Here is a 19,967-nt window from a genome sequence, read left to right on the forward strand (position 1 = left end):
GCCTCGGTGTTTGCGGGTATGAGATTATTTGCAGTGTGCCTGATTTCTGTTTTCCTGTTTCTATTTTGCTTAGGAAGCATTGCTATTTTCCATTCCTGGCACTCTCACATTTGAGACTTACTTATATTTTAGTCTGGTGATCATGGCAATCGTCCAAGGAGCAGCACAACCTCCACCCTATTTACAAAGACTGGGTAGACCTGAAATAAAGTGGCGAGAGTGGCTGCACATTTTTCAGGATTACATTACAGCTATTGATGCTGTTGGGTATTCTCCAGCTATGAAAGATCTAATCACCTAGGAATTGCAGGACAAAGGGTTTGCTAACTTACCTGTTCTAGCACCTCCTGGGGAATATATGCCTTGGAATGTGTACCTAGAGACCAAGGAGAAAATGCGTAAACAGGATACTAACCTAGTGTACTTGAAAGACACCACTCCTCTATATGCAAACACTCTATGGCTGGAACTGTGGAAGAGTATACTGCCACACTGCGTGTTAGCATCCTGTTGTGAGTTTGAAAACAACGTTGACCTCTATATAAGGGATCAGTTTCTTTTCAGTTGTTCAAAAAAGTGTTACAGGCTTTTGACGTGCAAAAAAGTCTTAATGAGACAATTTATATTTCGAGAAGCATTCAGAGATACATCGTAATGAGTGGTCATAGCATTAGTCAAAGTAACAGTCAAACTGTGTCTTACCTGGCAATTATATTTCGGATGAGTCTGTGATTTGTTGCTGTTACTGAGCGTGGTACGTTTGAGAAAAGGTGCATGTTACAGGTCTGGGTCTAGGAACCACATGGGAAAATTATCCCACTTCTCCTGCACTAGAGAAGATGCCATCACTGTCGTAAGGTGGGGCATTTCCAAGTAATGTGCAGAAGCATCCCCACCAACTCTGATACGGTTAGGCTTAGTCATGTTGATGTGCCATGTAATTCTGTAGAAATGAAGGACTGTGGACCGGTTTTCTGATGTGGGTCTCACTATTCGCATGCCTTTGATTCAATCTCGTATGTTAAAGGACCATTTTGTCAAGCTACTGCGGATGCTAAGACTAGTACCATGATGGCCAACTCTGGGGCTCTAGTCACCATTTAGTTGTTTACACGTTCTGTAAATGTTGGCCTGAGCATGTCAAGTTGGTTCCCCCTGACATGCCCAGAGCTTTTGGTGAGCAAGACGATGATATTCCAACTGTTTTCGGTGATGTCCCTGTTATGAGCTATACACGCAGGCTGGAGCGACTCACTCAACGGCAAGCACATTTTTAGAAGTGTGTTCAGTGAGGTTATAGGCACTGTCTGGTTTTGAACACACTATTGAACTTAACAGAAATGTTTCACCCGTTTTTCCTAATGTACGTCCCATGCCTTAAGTATAAGAGTGGCTTTGAAAGTGTTACTAGAAAGACTTTTCAGTGAGGGTGTCATTGTGCCAACTGGAGAAACCCACTCCGAGGAGTCAGTCATTTTGACCGGAAAATGGTCCGATTTAAGATTGTGTATAGACTTATGATAACTCAATCAACACATACTTGTTTGTCACCTCCTCCCAGGTAGCCAAGAAATGATGTGCCACAATCGATCGGTGATGCAAATTCTTTTTTTCTACTATTGATTTCCCCTCAGTCAGACAGTTGATCATTGACTGAGTTTGTCTCACCTTTTGGGGCAATTAAGTACTTGAGACTCCTGTTTCGCCTAGCGTCGGCAGCAAGTGTCTTTCAAAAAATGGATGCACTTTTTTGTAGTTAATCTCCAGTTCAGGCGTTCCAAGATGATGGCTTGGTGTACACTAAAAATGAGGACGAGCACTTGATTTATCTTAATAGTGTTTCCATGTTTTGGAAGAGAATGGCATGTCTGAGGTTGGGGGAAGTGCAACATGTTTGTGCAGCAGGTTGAATACTTGGGGCCACACTATTTCAGCAACTGGCATCAAACCCAAAGCGTGCAATGTTGAAACCATCAAATTTGCACCTTCCCCGATGTACCAAGATGCTTTGAGTTTCTTTTTAGGACTCTGTGAATATTATACACGCATAGTCCCTGCCTGTGCTTTCCTAGTTCAGCCCTTGCGCTCACTATTAAAAAGGAGCAAAGTTTGAGTGGCGGCCACAAATCAATCAAGCTTTTGAGAATACGAAGATCTGCTGATTAATGCTACTGCCTTACAACTGTGTGATCCTAAAGGCAAGTCTTTGATTACGGTATATGCCAGCCTTAAAGGGATAGGTGTTTGGGCAGTATGTGGATGAACAAGAAAATTCTGTAGCCTTTGCTTTGCGCACTTTATCCACAGCAGAGGTAAACTACACCATTGAGCATGAAACTTTCTTGTGTTTGGGCAGTGGACAAATTAAAAATCTTTATATGGGGAACATCTTTTGGTTTGTTTGCTGACCACAAGCCATTCGTAAACCTGTTTAGTGGAAATGGTTTAGGAAAATCTGCACGTTTAGTTAGATTGCTTTCGAAACTTTCGCAATTCCACGTGTCTGAAATATATTCAGGGTGGTAAGAATTTCACAGCAGACCGTCACGCTTGCCTCTTACTACAGCGGCTGACATAGGAGGTGATGATGAATGTTTTGTTGTAATGTTGGATGTTATGGCTGCATGTGGTTGTATAATTTCTGAGAGTGAATGAGTATGAACCACTGCCAACGATTTATATTCTTCAAAGGTTTTTATTTATTATAAGTTTTGTATAGCGCTAGCTGGACCGAAGGGTATCAGAGCGCTTTACAGCAATGTGCCTTTGTGGCGAAGGAAGACTCCACATCTGGACAACTTGAGGGCATTGTACATAACAGTCATACAGATCTTAGGTACTAAAAGGGTGAGGGGTACTGTGATCATCCTCATTCAGTTCAGGTGGACTCAAGGAAGAGGGCTTTGAGTAAAGTCTTGAATTTTGGGAAATGGGAGGTCCTTCTGATGTGGGGAGGGATGTTGTTCCAGATCCGGGGTGCATTGACCGCAAAGGATTTATTTATAGTTTTGCTTTTCCGTGACTTCAAGGGAATGAGAAGCGTGTTGGAGCTTCTGAGGTTTCTGGACTGGCCAGCCCTTTTGAGTTTGGCGGCCAGGTATTCTGGTTTACCTGTGTGAAGGGCTTTGTGCGTGAGACATGCTGTTCGAAAGTTGGCTCGTTGTTCAATGGGGAGCCATTTCAGATCCTTGAGCACAGGAGAAATGTGATCAAATTTATTGGCTCCTGTGACTATTCTAGCCGCGGCATTGAGGGTGGTTTTCAATGGATCTAGGTGAGATTTAGCTGATCCGGTCAGGGCTGCGATTCCATAGTCAATTCTGGAAAGCACCAGTGCTTGAGTGGCCTGTTGGAGGTCCTTTGGAGGCAGGAAGAGTTTTATTTTGTTCGAAGTTTCACATTGAGAAAAGGCGCTTTTGGCAGAGATCGCATGTTGGGTGGCCTTTTAGTGAATTGCAATCGGAGGAATTGCAGTTTTGTACACATTGTTGCATAACTGTCATGTGGTGGTCCGCTTTGTATGCGTGGAAACTTGTTTGTACTACCCTCTACACTACATGAGTATTACTACCATCCATTGCTCACAATGGCCTTTTGGGCATATCTGCAAGTTGGAAAAGATTGAGGCAGTTCTTCTGGAGGCCGGGTATGGACAAGATGGTTTCAAACACTTATTAAAATGTCCTCCGTTTCATACAAGCATTGGGCAACTGCCTCCAAATGGCTTGATCCTGTCCCCTTCCCTCAGGACCTTGGGTTAAAGAAGCCATGGATTTTTCTGGTCCTTTCCAACTGTTCTCTGCCAAGCAGAAACGTCTTGCTGCCTTGGTTAAGACGATACAAAAGGGGATGATGGACGGAGCGTTTGAGCAAATCAAACACTCACCCCCAGTCAACTGATCTGGGTTTAATCCATCACCATTCTTTAGTTCACTCAGCCACCCCAGTTCAGACATGGCTATATGCAAATCAGTCTGACCCTGTGCCTTGTGGGAACAGTCCAGCCCGAACTGCCAAGCCATGTCTTCCCTGGACCGGAAACAAGCATCCTGGGACCGGTTTCGGATTCATAATCCTCATCAGCCAGGCTATCTTGAATCCCCTTTTGTTTCGTCTTGGTAAAGACAGCAAGACGTTTCTGGTTGGCAGAGAACAGTTGGAAAGGACCAGAAAAATCCATGGCTGACCTACAGTATTTTTAATCGTACTAAGTAGTTTTTTTATTTTTTATTAATCTTTAGCAGAAGTAGTTCTTGTTTTGTAATGGGGTGGGAGAGTGATGTTATGTGTACTCTTGTGCATTACTATATTTAACCTTTCTTATTGATTTCTAGTTGTATTTCTTTAAACTCAACTTTGTATTCTGTTTGGAACTTACAGGGTGGGTTTGAACTGCAAGGATTCATTCCTTGCTTGTCCTCAACCATCTGGATATCTCCAGTATTGTGGGTCCTTACCTATGGAATTAAGTAGTCTTTTATCATGACGAGATAGTTGTGATTTATTGGGAACGATCCTCAACAACCTGATACTGTTTAGTGGGATCCAAGTAATTTGTTGAAAAGTATTTACTGTCTGCCACTCTGTAGTCGACACGATTCGGGCAGCTTCGGCACAGTCAGCTTCAGTGCTTGCTAGACAAGAGCATGTGATTGACTCTATCCCTGGTCATAGGAAGTGGCCTGTTGGTCAGGGGAGATAAAGTTGCTGCTGAAGTGCTGTTCTGCTAGAATGTATACCCTTTCTCTATGCAATTGAAAGCTATTCAGCCTAAAATAAATGTAAGGTGGCCACTTCATGTCCTGACTGAAGTATGAACTTTCACCAACCGAAAGCAGCATCTTTCCAATTATTATAGTGTTGAGATTTCCAGTCATTCAGTTAGTACTTGGATTTATAGACCAGTTTGATTTGTCACAATTGTCTGAGGAAGTAGCTCGACTTTTGGCCAAAGAATACATTATTTTATTATTCAGACTTTCTTTTGGCTTGGGATAACGCGTGCCACGCTTATGAGCTACAGTGTGCCGATGAAACAGACATCTTATAATGTTTGGAAAAAGCAGTGGTGAGGCCTTCCTAACTTCCCCGAAGCCTTACTACTGGGTATCGTGTAGTTCTGGCTATCTATTGGTATAATTATTAGTGTGATCCATAACAGTGATGTAGGGAGCGGCTTCGTAATATCATCAATTTTAACGCAATCTCTTAAGCTGACACTGTACATGACAGGCCGGAGTCTTTGGGGAAAGCCTAGAAAATTGGCAACTCTTTCTCACTCTACACTTGTAGGCATTGCACTGGGTAAGACGCCTGCACTGCTTTTACAACACTTCCCTTTCACTCTTCCTATGCAGTCCTCTCCAACCTATTCTCTGTCCTTAATTTATTCCTCAGTAAGCTTGGCTCTTTGCATTTGCAGAGCCAGATTAGATTGTGTTTGGGTTCCCCCCCCACCCTCCCCCCCCCACTGACCACGCTAATTTCTCAGTGCCTATGTGATTTACTTCTTTACCTTCACTACTGAATGTGAGAACGTGAGCCATGCAACAGCTGGAATTGACAGAAAAATGATTAGAGGCAGGGAAGTCGGGTAACTGCAACAGTTATAAGTGGAAACTAGAAATGCTAATTACTCATAGTGAGGTACTTATCTAATACAATCACTGCTCGGCTTGTTTGTGTGCTGCATTAAACAGTCTGTCTTTAAATGCCACCTGGCTGAGCCACTCTTCCAGCAAAAGCTTACTCCTGTCCCAAAAATGCCCTCTGCTGCTTGCTGTTCATTTTATTAACTGTAACTGGTTTACGGTCACATGCACAATATAGTTCCTGTGGAGAGTATTTGGGTGACTATATTTGAAATGGTTTGCTTTGGACATATTCAGAAATGTTGGAACAATTAATACATTTAATGTAGATCCATATATGTAGTTTGGTTCTTTGATTTCTGGTTTCACTTGAGTAAATATTAATCCCTGTGTCAATTTCTAGGAAACCTTTTCAGATTACAATTAAGCCAGATTTCTTTTACCGAAGCTGCTTGCACTTTCCCTTTTTCCCCCTCTGAAAACTAAAACCTCCACGAGCTCCTCACTCTAAACAAGGGGGTTGTAGCTTGCATCAAGACTAGGTTTGATGGTACGAGGAAGGTTCCCTATGATAACCCGTGCCACCTCTCGGTGAGGGGAAACCGACCTTTAAAGAGACACCTTCTTATTCAGCCTTTTCTGCCTTCTTGCTCTTTGGTGACCGAGCGAGGGCCCTTGTGTGTTTTGTGATAGTAATTGAATGGGAGAGATTGCCCTCGCTGGTCAGTAAATCTCCTCTGGCCCCCCTTTTCAAGGGGCGGGGGGGATGGTGTGTGTATACAAAATAAATTAACTGTACCCGAGGGTTCCATTCTGTTGTAGGTATAGAACTTGACCCGTTGTAGGTATAGAACTTGACCCGGGGAGGGCGGTCTCTGGTTCTCCCGATGATGGGGTGTTTGGGGTTACACTCATACTGCCAAGCGGAGACTATGCACACTCACTTAAAGGATAGGCTGTTAAATGCGTAGGCAGAAAGCACTGCACAGCTTGAAATGCAGTTGTACTGAAGTTCTTAGAGATTCATGCCTTGCAACCTCTATTCAAACTTCTCTGCTTTTCAGTTACTGAGTTGGTACCGCTAGTGTATAGTTTGTGCGCCAGCCAACAACACATCTAGGGTTATGAGCATCTCAGTTAGTAGCACTTAAGAGCGAGGTATGGGTACAATCGAGCGGGCAACTAGAGCCAAATTTCGGGGGAGGCTGAAAAATATTTCGGGGGTGGCTAATTCTTCTGACCTTAGCAAGAGTGGCGGTAAGAAGGGGTGAACACACAACAAAAATCATTTACCAGTAAGACCTGTTAAGTACTCTGGTGCTGCTGCAATTAGATGCTCGCCAGCCCGCGAAACTGTCTCCGCCCGGGCTGACACACACGGCAGGGGGTTTGCGCACCTGGGTACAATGTCACTAACCAGGTTTAGTCATGCGCACATGTGAGCCTTGCCGACTTGGGGGCGGCACAGGGATTTCCCCGATGAATCCCGAAGCTGAGGATTCTCAGTCCGACTGGCTGAGAGCCACTTTGCAAGAAGGATGTCCCTCAATGGTGGTTCTGGTTGCAGTTAACTTACTGGATATGATGCAGCGCTACTCCAAAAATAATTTCTGAAACAATATCCCTTATCTCTAAAACATCGGAGCATACATTCACTCGCCAGTGGGGCCCATATCACTGTGCTACAGTCTTCTGCCTCACTCTAGGGATCAGTGAATCTCAATGGAGAGCTGCTATATATAGCAAAATGTCTAAATTAAAATAACGTTTATACTATTTACATCTGCAGCTTTAAAGTTTACCATGGTTTTATCATTAGAAAATATGCATTTAGACATATCGCCATAAGGGTCTGAGTCTGCTAGTAAGAAATTGGGCGAAGGAAAACTCAAGACCAGCTTTAAATTCCCACTTATCTAATTTTATTAAAGCAATTTTAGCATGTCTAAGTTTTCTTTAGTCTTCAAATGGCATTTAAACGAAAGCTTAGTTCAAACAGTTTAATTTATTTTATAAAATTTCAGAAATCTGAACATTTTAGGTTCAGAACGCAAGTATTACAAAAGACAAATAGTTCCCCAAGTCCATTCTCCTAACTAAATCCCTCACTAAAGTACCATTCCTGCAAAGAAAGTAAAGTTGAGTCTTACATCACAGGAACTTCAGCAATCCGACAGCATCTCTGGAGGAAATTAAGAAGTTTTTTACTCTGTAAAATCGGCACTTTTTTTCACTTTCTCTATCTAAAAGAGAAACTTTTATAGAAGTAGAGTCCTCATTGGTCAATTCGGGGGTGGATGAGCATAACCTCATCGTCTCATTATTCTTCCTGCCGGGTTTTTAAGGCCCCCATTGTCTTTCTTAGTCCGGCTTAGTCGAGTTTCCTTAGTTTGCAACTTCAAGAAAAGTTCTCGCGTTCAGAACCATTGCTCTCCTCATTTGGCAGCCATCTGTTTGGGCCTTCCGCACAAGCCCAAACAGCTCGCATTTATTCTCATCTCTGCGGCTGCGCATGCGCTCTGCCTTTGGCTGTCACAGTAAACCAGTGACTCCATTTTGTCACCGGCCTCTCGAGTCAGAATGGGAACGATCATAGAAACACAAACGTTAATTTTAGAAATAGCCTTTCTGTTTACCCCCCCCCCCCCCCACCCCCTACTAAAGTTTTCCATATTAGTAGTTACCTAGCAAATAAGCGACGCTTATGCGTGGTATACTCACTTTAGGTCCCGTTTCTGGCCATAAATACATAGACAAAAGCACATTTATGCTTCATTCCGTTTGATCAATGCAACATATTACAGGACACAACAAAATTACATAGTTAGTTAATTATAATTGCAATATAGCAGAGATTAGTTTCCCACGTGTGTGTGTATGTCCAAGTTTTTATTCTAGGTTGATTATTTCCATGCACCATTCTATTAGTTCAAATTACATGTTATCGAAGTGACTTCACAAGGGGTATACAAAATTTTGTTTCTCCACCTTGCTCTATCAACTCCCCCCGCCCCCCTTTGGTGATTTATCACGATCTCCCAAAATTTGAAAATTTTATTCAAAACATGTTCCAGGTTCTTCAGGCAAATAAGCCTCTATACTTGAATATCCTTTTATTTAGTCTCTTTAAAAATCTTTTTCTGAATTCCTCCTATGTCACCCTTTTCTCTCTCCCTTTCTCGTTTTTTTGAATTATCATCTTTAATGACTTTCTAACATACCTTCTGTATATGCAGCATAATCTTATCACTAAAATAGCTAATACTATGACTGTTACTGGAATTAGTATTTTACCTATAATTGAACTACCTATTTCTTGAAACCAATATTTAACTGCTGTTAAACTTCTACCAAGACGATCAAGAATACCATCAACCTCCAGTGGTTCAATTTCTCCATGCAACTTTGTAATGTTTGTTATGTGCTTTTAAATTTTCTAACTTTTATCTGGAATATAGATACAGCAATGCTGCTCCTTCAATATACCATAGATTCCTTCTTTTGCCAATATAATATCAAGAGCAAGACTGTTTTGCATTACCATAGTTCTCATAGCAATCCTTTCGGTGTTTACCATTAGGAATAGGAATCCACCCGCTGTATCTGACCAACGATCTACTATTGTTGACAATTGTCAAATTTGATTTGCATTGAAAGATATTCCCACTGCTGGGATCAGTGCTCCAAAAACATCACCTATTATTTCTATAACAGTCTCTCTCTTTCTACGACTTAATGGTTTACCTATCTCATGTATGCCATTTGTTCCCCTATCTACATGAGAACTTTTGGGAAAGACCAAACCCACATAGCATGTCCCATACCAATGGTCAGGCAACCTGTAATCAGCTTTATTCCCACAAATAAAATAAACACCAGGAAAAACTGGATCATCTCTTCCTTTAAATCCCCAACCCACTATTATTCTGTAGGTATCTTTAGATTTTAGCCCTTGTGTCACCTACAGCGTTAGTTTTGTTACCTCTAACAATTTTTCTTCGACCTTATGTCACTTACAAATTTCCACTTCCCTCTATAATACCTTTTTCTTATCAGGATTTTTCAGGATCTATTCTTTTTATCTTCTACTTTGAGCACCCCGTTGTCCTTTTCAATAATTCGCCTCTTAACTCACTTTTCCCACTTGTCTTTGGGCAACTCAAATCTTCTTGGCTACTTTTTACCTCCTCAATTGACTGTAGGACAATATATGTCCAGTCGGGTGATTTGTACTTCGGCCTTCTCACTCTTTTTGGTTGATGTACCGCTCTTTCTTCCCAAAGACTCTCTTTGACTGGTTATTTCATGCACTTGCTCTTCCTGCTTTCTTTCTCTGTTAACCAGTTTGATTTTCAGCTCGTCATTTTTCTTAGGCCACTTATCTCCTTTACAGAATCTTTTTGTCTTGGGCACTGTGGTGTTGTGTTCCACTCTCCAGGCCCTTTTTCTTGGACTCCTTCACACAGAAGTCTCATCTGCACTGTCGTCAGTTTCGCTTTCAGTGTCTTCAACAGTTTCGTTTATGATAAACTTCACAACGTCTTTTCCAGAGTCCACTTTCTCTTCTGACCGTTCTTTCACTCTTTAAGGAACATTTCCATAACTGGTACTTGAAATCTCTTCCTGGTTGTGAGTTACTTCTGCTTTTCTAGTATCAGGATCTTCGTTCCTATCTTCAGAGTTTGCAGACTGTTCTTCAGAGTTTCTCTGATCACCAGTTATCTCTGTTCTGCTCAGTCTCCTCACTTGTGTCTTCTACCAATTCTCAATCTTCAGATTGATCTTCAGAATTTGGTACTTCAACAGTTTCCTCTTCTCCTTCAGACGCAGAACTAGCCTCTGAAACCTCCAGATGTCGACGTTCTTGTCGAGCTTCAGAATCTGGACCTTCTTCTGGTTCACATTCAGAGTCTGAATCAGTAGTACTTTCTTCTTTTCAGGTTCAGGCACACAGGTTGTATGGCTCGCGTGAACCCACCTTTTCACTCCAGCACATTTAACTGCAGTTGTGCTAACCAGGATAACCTGTCGTGGTTTCTGCCAACGAGGCACCAAGCAATTTCTCCTGTGGTGCACCTTGATTCGGACCCGTCTCCAGGCACTAGGTCATGAGCTGGCTTTTTCTCTTTCGGGTCTGATATCAGTTCCCACCTTATGGAACACAGAAGTCACTACATCAGACTGATTTTTGCAGTAATCAGTATGATGTCATCACTAATAGTTAATAACTTATCAACTGGTACATATGCCTGTCTCATTACCCTTTCCATCAGAATCTCATGTGGACTCAGTCCAGTTTTTCTGTCTGGAATGCTCCTCCGTCATCAGAACAAGGGGCAAGGCGTCTGGCCACTTCAATCCTGTTGCCAAACACATTTTTGCAATCCTGTTTTTACTAGTCCCATTTACCTGCTCAACCACTCCTGAAGCCTCAGGCCTGTATGCACAGTGTAGTCTTTGGCGTATATCCAGTGCTTCACATACCATTTTTGTATGAGCTAATTTTGGAAATGGGGACCACAGTCCGTTTCAATGGTCACTGGAAAGCCGATTCTAGGTATAATCTCTCGTAGAAGTAACTTCGCAACAGTTATTACATCATTCCTCCTTGTGGGGAAAGCCTCCACCCACCTTGAGAACAAACAGACAATCACCAGAACATACCTGAATCGATTACATGGTGGGAAATAAGTCCATCTGCATTCGTGTAAATGGACCTCCCTTCCTACAGTTCCCAGACTCTCAACTGTTTTCCTGTTTGGATTGAACTGTTGGCACACCAAATACCTCTGGCACAAACTCTCTGCAATCATTCTAAATTTGGGATTGTGCCACGTTTGTCTAAACAGACGCAACATAGCATCTCTTCCAATGTGTCCCATGATTTGGGCCTCCCACATGGAAGTTGGCAGGGAGACTGTACGTCTGGACTACCCGAGTGTCACCAGCAAATGTGACAAAGGATCCACAAACTTCTGATAGGCCACTGGGAGACGTGCAGCGGGCCATGCTCTGAACAGCTTCCTGTAGGTCATCCAGTCTGAGTGCCTCATCAAGGGCTCTACTCTGCGCCTCCAGTGAGGTGCAGGAGTTGTAGGTCATCTAAAAACCTCCCAATCTCTCTGGTCAATTTGTGAGACTTGTTTATAAACCATTGCCAAATAGTCTTGTAGCAGAGTGTTAATACTGATTTGGGTGGTAACCTACACCACGTTGGGGGAATCTGAGCGTTCAAAATTAGTGGGGTGGGTTTCCTGCTTCAGTAACCTCGCCAAAAGCCTCACAGATTTGTCACCATCTCGATGTAGTCGTTTCCAGTATTCGCGCTTAGTGAGGCAATCTCCCAATATTACTGACCCGGCGTTGCACCCATAGTAAGGTATCATGATGTGCCACTGTCCAGGGGCCTGGACCCTATAAATCGGACAGCTCACCTTCTGCCTCTTTGAGCACTCTAGACAGGCACTCCCTGTGTCACCACCTTGAATGCATCCCAGTACCCCCCCCCCCCCTCCGCCCCCCACCTGTGATGGCTAGCTAATTAGTCTTGCAATTATTGATACAGCCTTACAGCACACATAGTAATTAAGAATCCAGTCTTCAATCGTTGTACTTGAGCATTATAACAGCTTTATTCTAAAAAAGCTTTGTTCCAGTTAGCCAACATGTGTTTCGTCGTAATTGCAACTTAATTGGGGCTTAAGATTTCTAAAAGTTTTCGCTGACCGTTAAATCTTTATCCCGAATATTAACCCCTGGGAGACCATGATATTCTGATATTGGTAGTTTAGTTTTCACCTACAAGCATCGGTGCTTCTATGAAAATATGAAAAAAATGACCTTGATTGGCCTTATTTGGCATCTGAGGGCTTAGGCTGGAAAGCGTGATTATAACCTAATATCCAGATAATTTCTCACCTCCAGGTCCTGAAATGGGATTGTTTTACAACTAATGGCTTTCCTACTGCCAACGTAAGGAATTCTAATCGATAGGAGGGCACTAGGAAATGGAGCAGGATTGGTGGTTGTTGCTTCACGATGGGCCTCTAAGTTGTCCCCTCCGTCTCAATAAATGTAATACTTTCCCTAATGTAGAGCCCCACTTGAATGCCAAGGATGGAAATGAGTTGGGTACAAATTTAGCATTCCAGAATGTTGTAGGCTTACAACAGTTACTAGTTACTAGTTAGTATTTACGTATGATATCTATCTCTGAATCCTGAGCAGTTTGTTCTACATCCTTGTGTGGGTTTTAAGATCTTTTTATGAAAGCTGTTGGGCAGCAAGCAGACCAGAGCTAGAGAAAAGCATGGTTATACTGCGTCAGATGAAGGGATATGCATTGACTGACAACAGAAAAGGAGTGAAGGTAAAGTACTCTGTACAAAAATGTCATTATAATCTATGCTCTGATTGTGGAGTAAAGCTAGATGGGCAGGATGAGTGGTTTTTGGGAATGAATGTTTGTGGCATTGGAACTTGTAGGTACTGGGCATGGAGAAAATTAAGTTGGAGCCTAGGAAGTGAGATGAGTGTTTGGTAAAAGTGGATTGGGACGCTAGACTGGCAAATGACTGGCAGGAAGGAAATTAACATGGGTCTTACCTTACACATGTATGAAGTGCATGTTTGCATCAGGTCGCATGTAGATATGATTGGCAGTTGTCCATGAAGTGAACAGCTCCTGCCCAGCACATGTACAGGTGTGTAGTCCTGGATGAAACCTTTTCTGACTTTCCAGTGCAAGACTGGCTCTTAATTCTATAATGCGCAATGTGCATGCCTGCTCTCGGACAGTTCTGGCTAACTTCATAATTTTTAGCTGAAGTCTGAGTTTGGCTCGGAACTGATGTCTCTCATACAGTTAAAAATTAACCGTAGTGCTTGTAATCTGGCTGATGTTTAATCAAGCATGCTGGAAAGACTTTCTCTTCATTCCGTAGAGCAACGTATCAGACTTCTAAAGGAGGTAATTTGCCTGACCAAGTCTTGCTTCACTTACAACTTTCATTTGCTTTCCATTTCAGCTGTACTGAGGTAGGAGTCTTTGCACTCTTTGGGAAACTTGGTTATGTTGTAATGGGCCTGATTGGGCGTGTGAATTTTAGCGAGTGGTGAGGAAATTTGTGCACGCCATTGACCAATCCAAAAGCTATATTTCTGGCCACCTAGTACAGTGGATAAGTTCTGTGCCATAGTATGTTTAATTGTTCTATCTTCGATACCAGAAGTAAATAGAAAGACATACCTTTTTCAGCATGGATATTTCTGGAACCATGTTGGGCAAAACTTTCTTCAAGCAGAACATTGACTTGGTTTTCGTCCAATATTTGGATCGCAGTCAATAAATATGTTGCATTGCCCCTTTCAGCTGATGGTGGCGTTTTTCATATACCTGTGTTTACTGTAACGTTTTTTCTCAACCTTTTGCAGGAGAAAGACACAAGGAGATCTAGGAGAGTATTGTGAAGTGTACATTTTGGGCTAGAAAGTCCCAGGTGTCTTTAGCAACAAAAAAGAATTCCCACATTGTTAAAAATCTTACTGCTTCAGGTGCCTATGTCTGTTTATTTTCTTCCAGTTAAATAACTGGCCACATGGATATTTCAGGGCGCGATGATAGCTTGAAATAAAAGACAAAGCTAGGTTGTAGTACTACATTGACCCTTTAGGTCCTTCCATGCCAGCACTTTACATATCTTGTTAATGTAAATAACTTCACCATTGTGCTTATATTTTGTTGTTGTTTTTTTTTATAGTTGAGGAATACACTAAATAAGAACGCATTGAGCTACCTTTTCCACTTTGCACAGCTGCTCTAATTCCGAGACCTCCATGCAACAGAAACCAGGTATGAGGGTTTTTTCTCTCTAGAAAGTATTAGCCAACTGCTGGATCATGGTATTTGTATAAAGCTGCTCCTGCTGGGACTGTACTAATTACAAGTTACTACGCTTAATAGTTGTGAAAAAGCATGCAACTTGCCTTGTTTAGCCTTGACAATTCTAAATTACTTTAATGTCTCGTATTTTGTTTTTAGGATTAAAGTCTTCTGTTGTGGTTTTTCTCTCTACATAACGGGTAACAGGTGCAGCCTCAACAGCCATGATCCCTCTTAATGATCTCTTGACCAGTTGCCTAAAACACTGCCATCCACATTACTTGGAAACTATTCTTCTTAACACTTCTTTTTGTGCTAATGCTGTAAGAATATCTGCCCTTCAAAAAGATTCATGTGTATGTACCTTTTTTTGAGAGCGTATAGTTCAACAGTCCTTATTATTTAGCTGTCTGTTTTGTGGCTTACAGTAAACTGTCCGTTAAACCTACAACCTTCTGTACTTGCCACCATCATCATAGACTGTCCAGGAGTCCAAAATTATTTTAATTCGAAAAATACTTCTTAGTGGTGTCTAGGGCAAAGACTTAAGCATCAAAAGTCATGCCTAAACATTTTAATCCAGCTGAAGTATATGGTGACTAATTTGAGTGGATCGTTTAAGGGCCAGATTTAATGAAGTGCATTACAAAAATTCAGCCAACTACAGCGTTTGTAATGTAGTACCATGTATATAAAATTAGCTGATGTATGCGTAAGAAAATCCATGCCTGCGTTATACATGCTTACACACTTATTGATCTGAACTAAATGGAAAAGTGAGCCCACTTAGAGTATAAACAATCCTAGAACTACAATTTTATTTTCTACCTTTAAGGGAGTTTTAATGTATTTTCATCCACAAGAAAGATTAACATAAATGCCACTGGAGTGTAGAATTGGGTAAAAGCACTCTTATATCTGCAGAAGTTCCTTGTGCGAAACTGGTTGTTTACTGAATTATGCATGACCTTTAGCCGCAGCTCTTACCCAGGGGTCACAGACTGTTTAGAACATTAAATATTAAACTAAAAATATTGAGTAATATTGAAGTGTAACATTTTAAAATGCTTTTGTAAATGTGAAGAAACTGGAGGTTAACCATTATGTGGGTATTCTTGACTTTGTAGTTGGAGCAATAACACTAGAGTATGGTCCATTTATTGTCTCAATTGAAGCACTAGTGTGTATCTGCAAATTAAGAATTGTTAGGGGTGGGAAACAAAGTGGCTTGCTATAGTCTAGCTTATTGCTTTTGTCTCTTAGAAACCAAATCTTGAAAAGCACTACACATAGGCACAATCTTCCTGCTCCCATTCCCAGTGACTACTGGAACAGATCGTCAATCAGCAACTCTTGAGACACCTGGATTAGAACCAGCTACTTGACACCTCCCACTCTGGCTTCTGCAGCAATCTCAACACAAACCTCCTTGATTGTGGCCACTCACATCTTAACCCTCATCAACCAAGAAGAAACTGTAGCTCTGATCCTCCTCGACCGTTTTTGACACCGTATCCCACCACACTCTGATCAAACTGCTACACCACATTGGCATCCAAGGGGACGCACTCAGAAGGGAGAACTCTGAGGATCCACATTTCACCTCTGAACCCAAGGATATTGCATGCTGGAACCCCCAGAGCACATCCCTCAGCCCCATGCTGTTCAACGCATATATGACCCCGCTAACAAAGCCTGTCAGATCACACGATATCTATATAATTTCCCATGCAGACAATATTCAACTAGTCCCATCACTTGCCGACCACACCACTACCAGAACCAACTTCCATAGATGCATGACCAGTGTCTTCAACTGGATGAGGAAATGCCTGCAGCTGAACATTACAAGACCGAAGTACTGATATTTTGCAACATATTGAACGACTCCAGGGCTCAAAAAATGGTACTAGTCCTGCAGGTCTAGTACCTTGAAAAAGCTCCTTGACCTAACAGTAACCTACTTGACCTCCGTCTCTGGAAGCGGAGCAAATGTAACCAGATTTAAAGGCATCTTTATTGCTCATTTGCTTTGTGAGCAATAAAGCCTTAAAATCCTATCTTGTCACATTTGCTCCGCTTTCAAAGACGGAGGGCAAAAGTTAGTATGTTTTCCTACTCGCCAGAAAGGGCGAGTAGGACCTAAAAATAGACCAACCTTATACAATTTACCTCGCAAATGCGAGCGGTTTAGTGGATTTGTCGACTCCTGGTTGCCTTCAGAGCTAGGACCCACTCACTTCAACCACACCAGAAACTTAGGAATAGTCAGGGACTAGCTCCTTATGAATTCAGATCTTGAGTATCCTCCGGCTGCTTCCTCACTCTGCACATTCTACGTAAGATCTTCTAGTGGTGACTCCCCATATACTAGATGCACTGTGGCACATGTCCTCCTCACCAGTGACTGGACTACAGCAAAGCCATCTACTTAGGAATCTCCACACCCCTACGAAGATCCCGGACCATACAGAACGCTGCTGCCAAACTCCTCCATACTCCTGTGCTCTGGACGAGCCCACATCACACACCACCTAGGACAACTCCACTGGATTCCCTGTACAGAAGAGATGCCAATTCAAGCTGCTGACCCGCACACAAGGCTCTACGCAACCAAGGATCTGCCTGAACTTCCACCAACTGTCTGTGCTCCGCCTCCCTTTCCCTTGCTCAAACAACCCGCATTTACCAAAGCACAAGTGGAGGACACTTCTCCTCTCATATCGCAGCAAAGATCTGTAACAGCCTCCCCACGCAAATCCCAACTATCGCCTTGCGTCCAGAATTCTGAATGGCCCTCAAGGCCTGCAAGCGCCTGGATAATATATATACACGTTTTGTATTTTCTTTTGTGAATTAAAAAAATATATAATTTGTTTGCTGTATACATGTAATTTGAGGTTAACATTGTTAGAAATTACTCAAGCTGAGATCCCCTGCATCAGTTGGTGTACCCAGAAGACAAATGTTAACCACTGACCTGGAGTGAGGCCCACCATAGTGAATATTAACCATAGTAAAACCATGCATTCACATTGCACATTAAATGGTAATGAAACTAGCTATTCCAGGTGATCAATATTTAAGGTCTCTGCTACTTGCACCCTTTTAAACTGAAAGTTAGTTTAAGTCACAAAGTATTAAGAACAGCCTTGGAAAAGCTAATTGATTGGTTTTCATATCATAAGTGCAAAAGACTGCTGCTCCATGTTGTAAGACCAATCTACCAAGATCCCTATCTGGTATTGCAGGAAGCCCCCCCCCCCCCCCCCCCCCCATATAAACAATGAGTAGCAGACAACAGAACTTTGTGGCATATGAAACGCCTACATAAAAAACATGCAGTGGCCTCACATTCTCATCTGGCTTTACAGAAGACCTATTGAGAAATTGCATTCTTGGTATAACTCTAAACTATGCACTTTAAACGTGGCTGCAGTGGTGTGAAAGAATTGAAAATTAAGGCCTGCTGAAAACCTAGCAACCAAAATAGGTAATTCCTGAGAAGTAAGCTCTAGGTAAACTGCACAACAAGCATCTCTTTTGCCTAATGCAAGTCATACATGTTACTGGGTCTGTTTCTTTCACAGCAAGCAGAAGCTATTCGAAGGAAACATAATCTCTTAAAATAAATCCATCCTCCATTTCCAACCAAATGCAGTTACTATTTCACTCGGTTTGCTCACAGAAAATGCAATTTAGTGGCATAGCTATCATTAACCACAAATGACTCTATTTCCTTCTTTAATTTGAATTGTAGAAGTGGAGGCGTTTCGTAAAACTGGTCTTGTTGCTTAAACTGTGGTTTTCACATTAAGTTGATCAACTGTTAAATTTCAAGGGCACTGTGCAATCCAATTTTAAGAGATCTAATGAGACGGAGAGGCTTGCCCTTGGCCTGGAAAAATCGAACGATCCTCTCCAGGCTTTCTTTCTCTGGCTTAAGATTTTGGAGAAGGTCAGCAGAAACACCACAAAGGGAAAGTGAATGTGTACACCAATAAGTCAATATGCTTTTGGCGATGCACGTAGGTTTGGTAAGTGATGAAGGGAGAACCGTAGCCTTAAGGCTCGGCAGCGCAGGGTACGCCTGAAATCCCCTGGATTCACCTGCCTTGTCAGAAACGGACACCGACTCTTCGTCTGGCGTAGAAGTTAGTATTTATTAGCTGCAGCTAGTACAGTGGTCTTAGAAGTCGTTGGTAGAATGAGGTTCAAAAGAGACTGCCACTTAACTCCGTGGCGCACAGGTTTATATACAATACAATGCAAAATGCAATCACACAAGAGAATGAGACATGGGCAAATGTTATAAACAATACTTAAGTCTAAGGCAACTCAAGTTTCCCGGTTATGTTTGTCACTCGACCTCTTGAGTAAATTACAAGTGAATCCACACAATCCGATTTAAGAGTAGAGAAAACACAACTGCATGTTGTGGAAGGACAATCGTGAAACAGGAGAATGCCAGAGGCATGTTACGGAGGATAACCGATAAGATAACTTGGAGGAAAGAATGGTGTGAACCAACAAATAGTCTGGACGGGGATTAATCAGCTCAGACAGGAATTGGTGTACTCGGCCAGACCCTGACACTAGTTGGTAAACACAGGCAAAGAAGCCACCTGACCCGTAAATGCAGAAACGACAAACATCTCGTTCGCCGCGCTGCCTGAGTGAGGGCAACAAAATGGCGGCGACTACAAAATGGAGGCTGAGCACAAACTAATTCGTAATTTACAGAACCTCAGACCCTCCTTTTGCCTTACTCAGGCAAAAACAAACCAACTCATGCTAATCTGAGTCGGAATCAGCATCGATGTTCATAAAATCCTCAAGCTGCTGCTATACCATCATCCTAATAGTCTCTGTCTGAGTTGCAGGACGTGGAACGCATAAAGTAGCCAACAGGCCACACACTGCGGGACCACATTGAACACACAGACAACAAGAGAATATGACGGCCAAAATTGCTCCAAGGAACGTTAGGATCTTCCATCCCCAAGTTGACAATAGTCCCCAAAACCATCCCATAAAGGACCAATCCCCTTCGTCTTGATGAATCCACTCTGAGATGGTATGCAATTCGGAAATGGCCTGGTATACTGCCGGAGCATCGTCTGGAATATAAATGCAGCAGCTAGACCCGATCAATTTAGACACCTCCTCGGTCTGCTAGGATCACATCTAGCGCAATTCGATTTTGCAACGTCATAAGACGATCAGCCTGAAGCTCTGCTGTTATGTTACCTATTGCACCTGCAGTAACATTAATAGTGGTCTCAACCACTCGCACCAATTGTCTGTTTCTGCTGTTGACCATCGGGCCCCAAAAGGGAAGGAATACTTTAAGGAAGTCTCCTCCCTCTTGTTCTGCCGTGCCCTTGACATCAAATATACCTCGGCTATATCTAACTATGTGGTGGTCTGACGGAGTCGTATATGTAGGGGAAGAAGGAAAGCTACATAACAGGTTCCAGAAAAGTTGGAAGGGA

The 19,967-nt window shown here is 42.4% G+C and overlaps 1 protein-coding gene across 3 annotated transcripts in view; it reads left to right on the forward strand.

The window, feature by feature from the left end:
- MKNK1 (MAPK interacting serine/threonine kinase 1) overlaps positions 1–19,967 on the forward strand; it is a 183,597-nt gene that overhangs the window by 16,531 nt on the left and 147,099 nt on the right. For all 3 annotated transcript variants that reach the window (XM_078671672.1, XM_078671674.1, XM_078671673.1), the window contains exon 2: positions 14,351–14,442. In XM_078671672.1, coding sequence (XP_078527798.1) covers positions 14,427–14,442 — 16 coding nt within the window. In that variant the 5' untranslated portion in view covers positions 14,351–14,426. The remainder of the gene's footprint in view (positions 1–14,350; positions 14,443–19,967) is intronic.

The sequence above is a fragment of the Lissotriton helveticus genome, chromosome 1_2 (assembly GCF_964261635.1).
Source record: "Lissotriton helveticus chromosome 1_2, aLisHel1.1, whole genome shotgun sequence".
Taxonomy (NCBI): domain Eukaryota; kingdom Metazoa; phylum Chordata; class Amphibia; order Caudata; family Salamandridae; genus Lissotriton; species Lissotriton helveticus.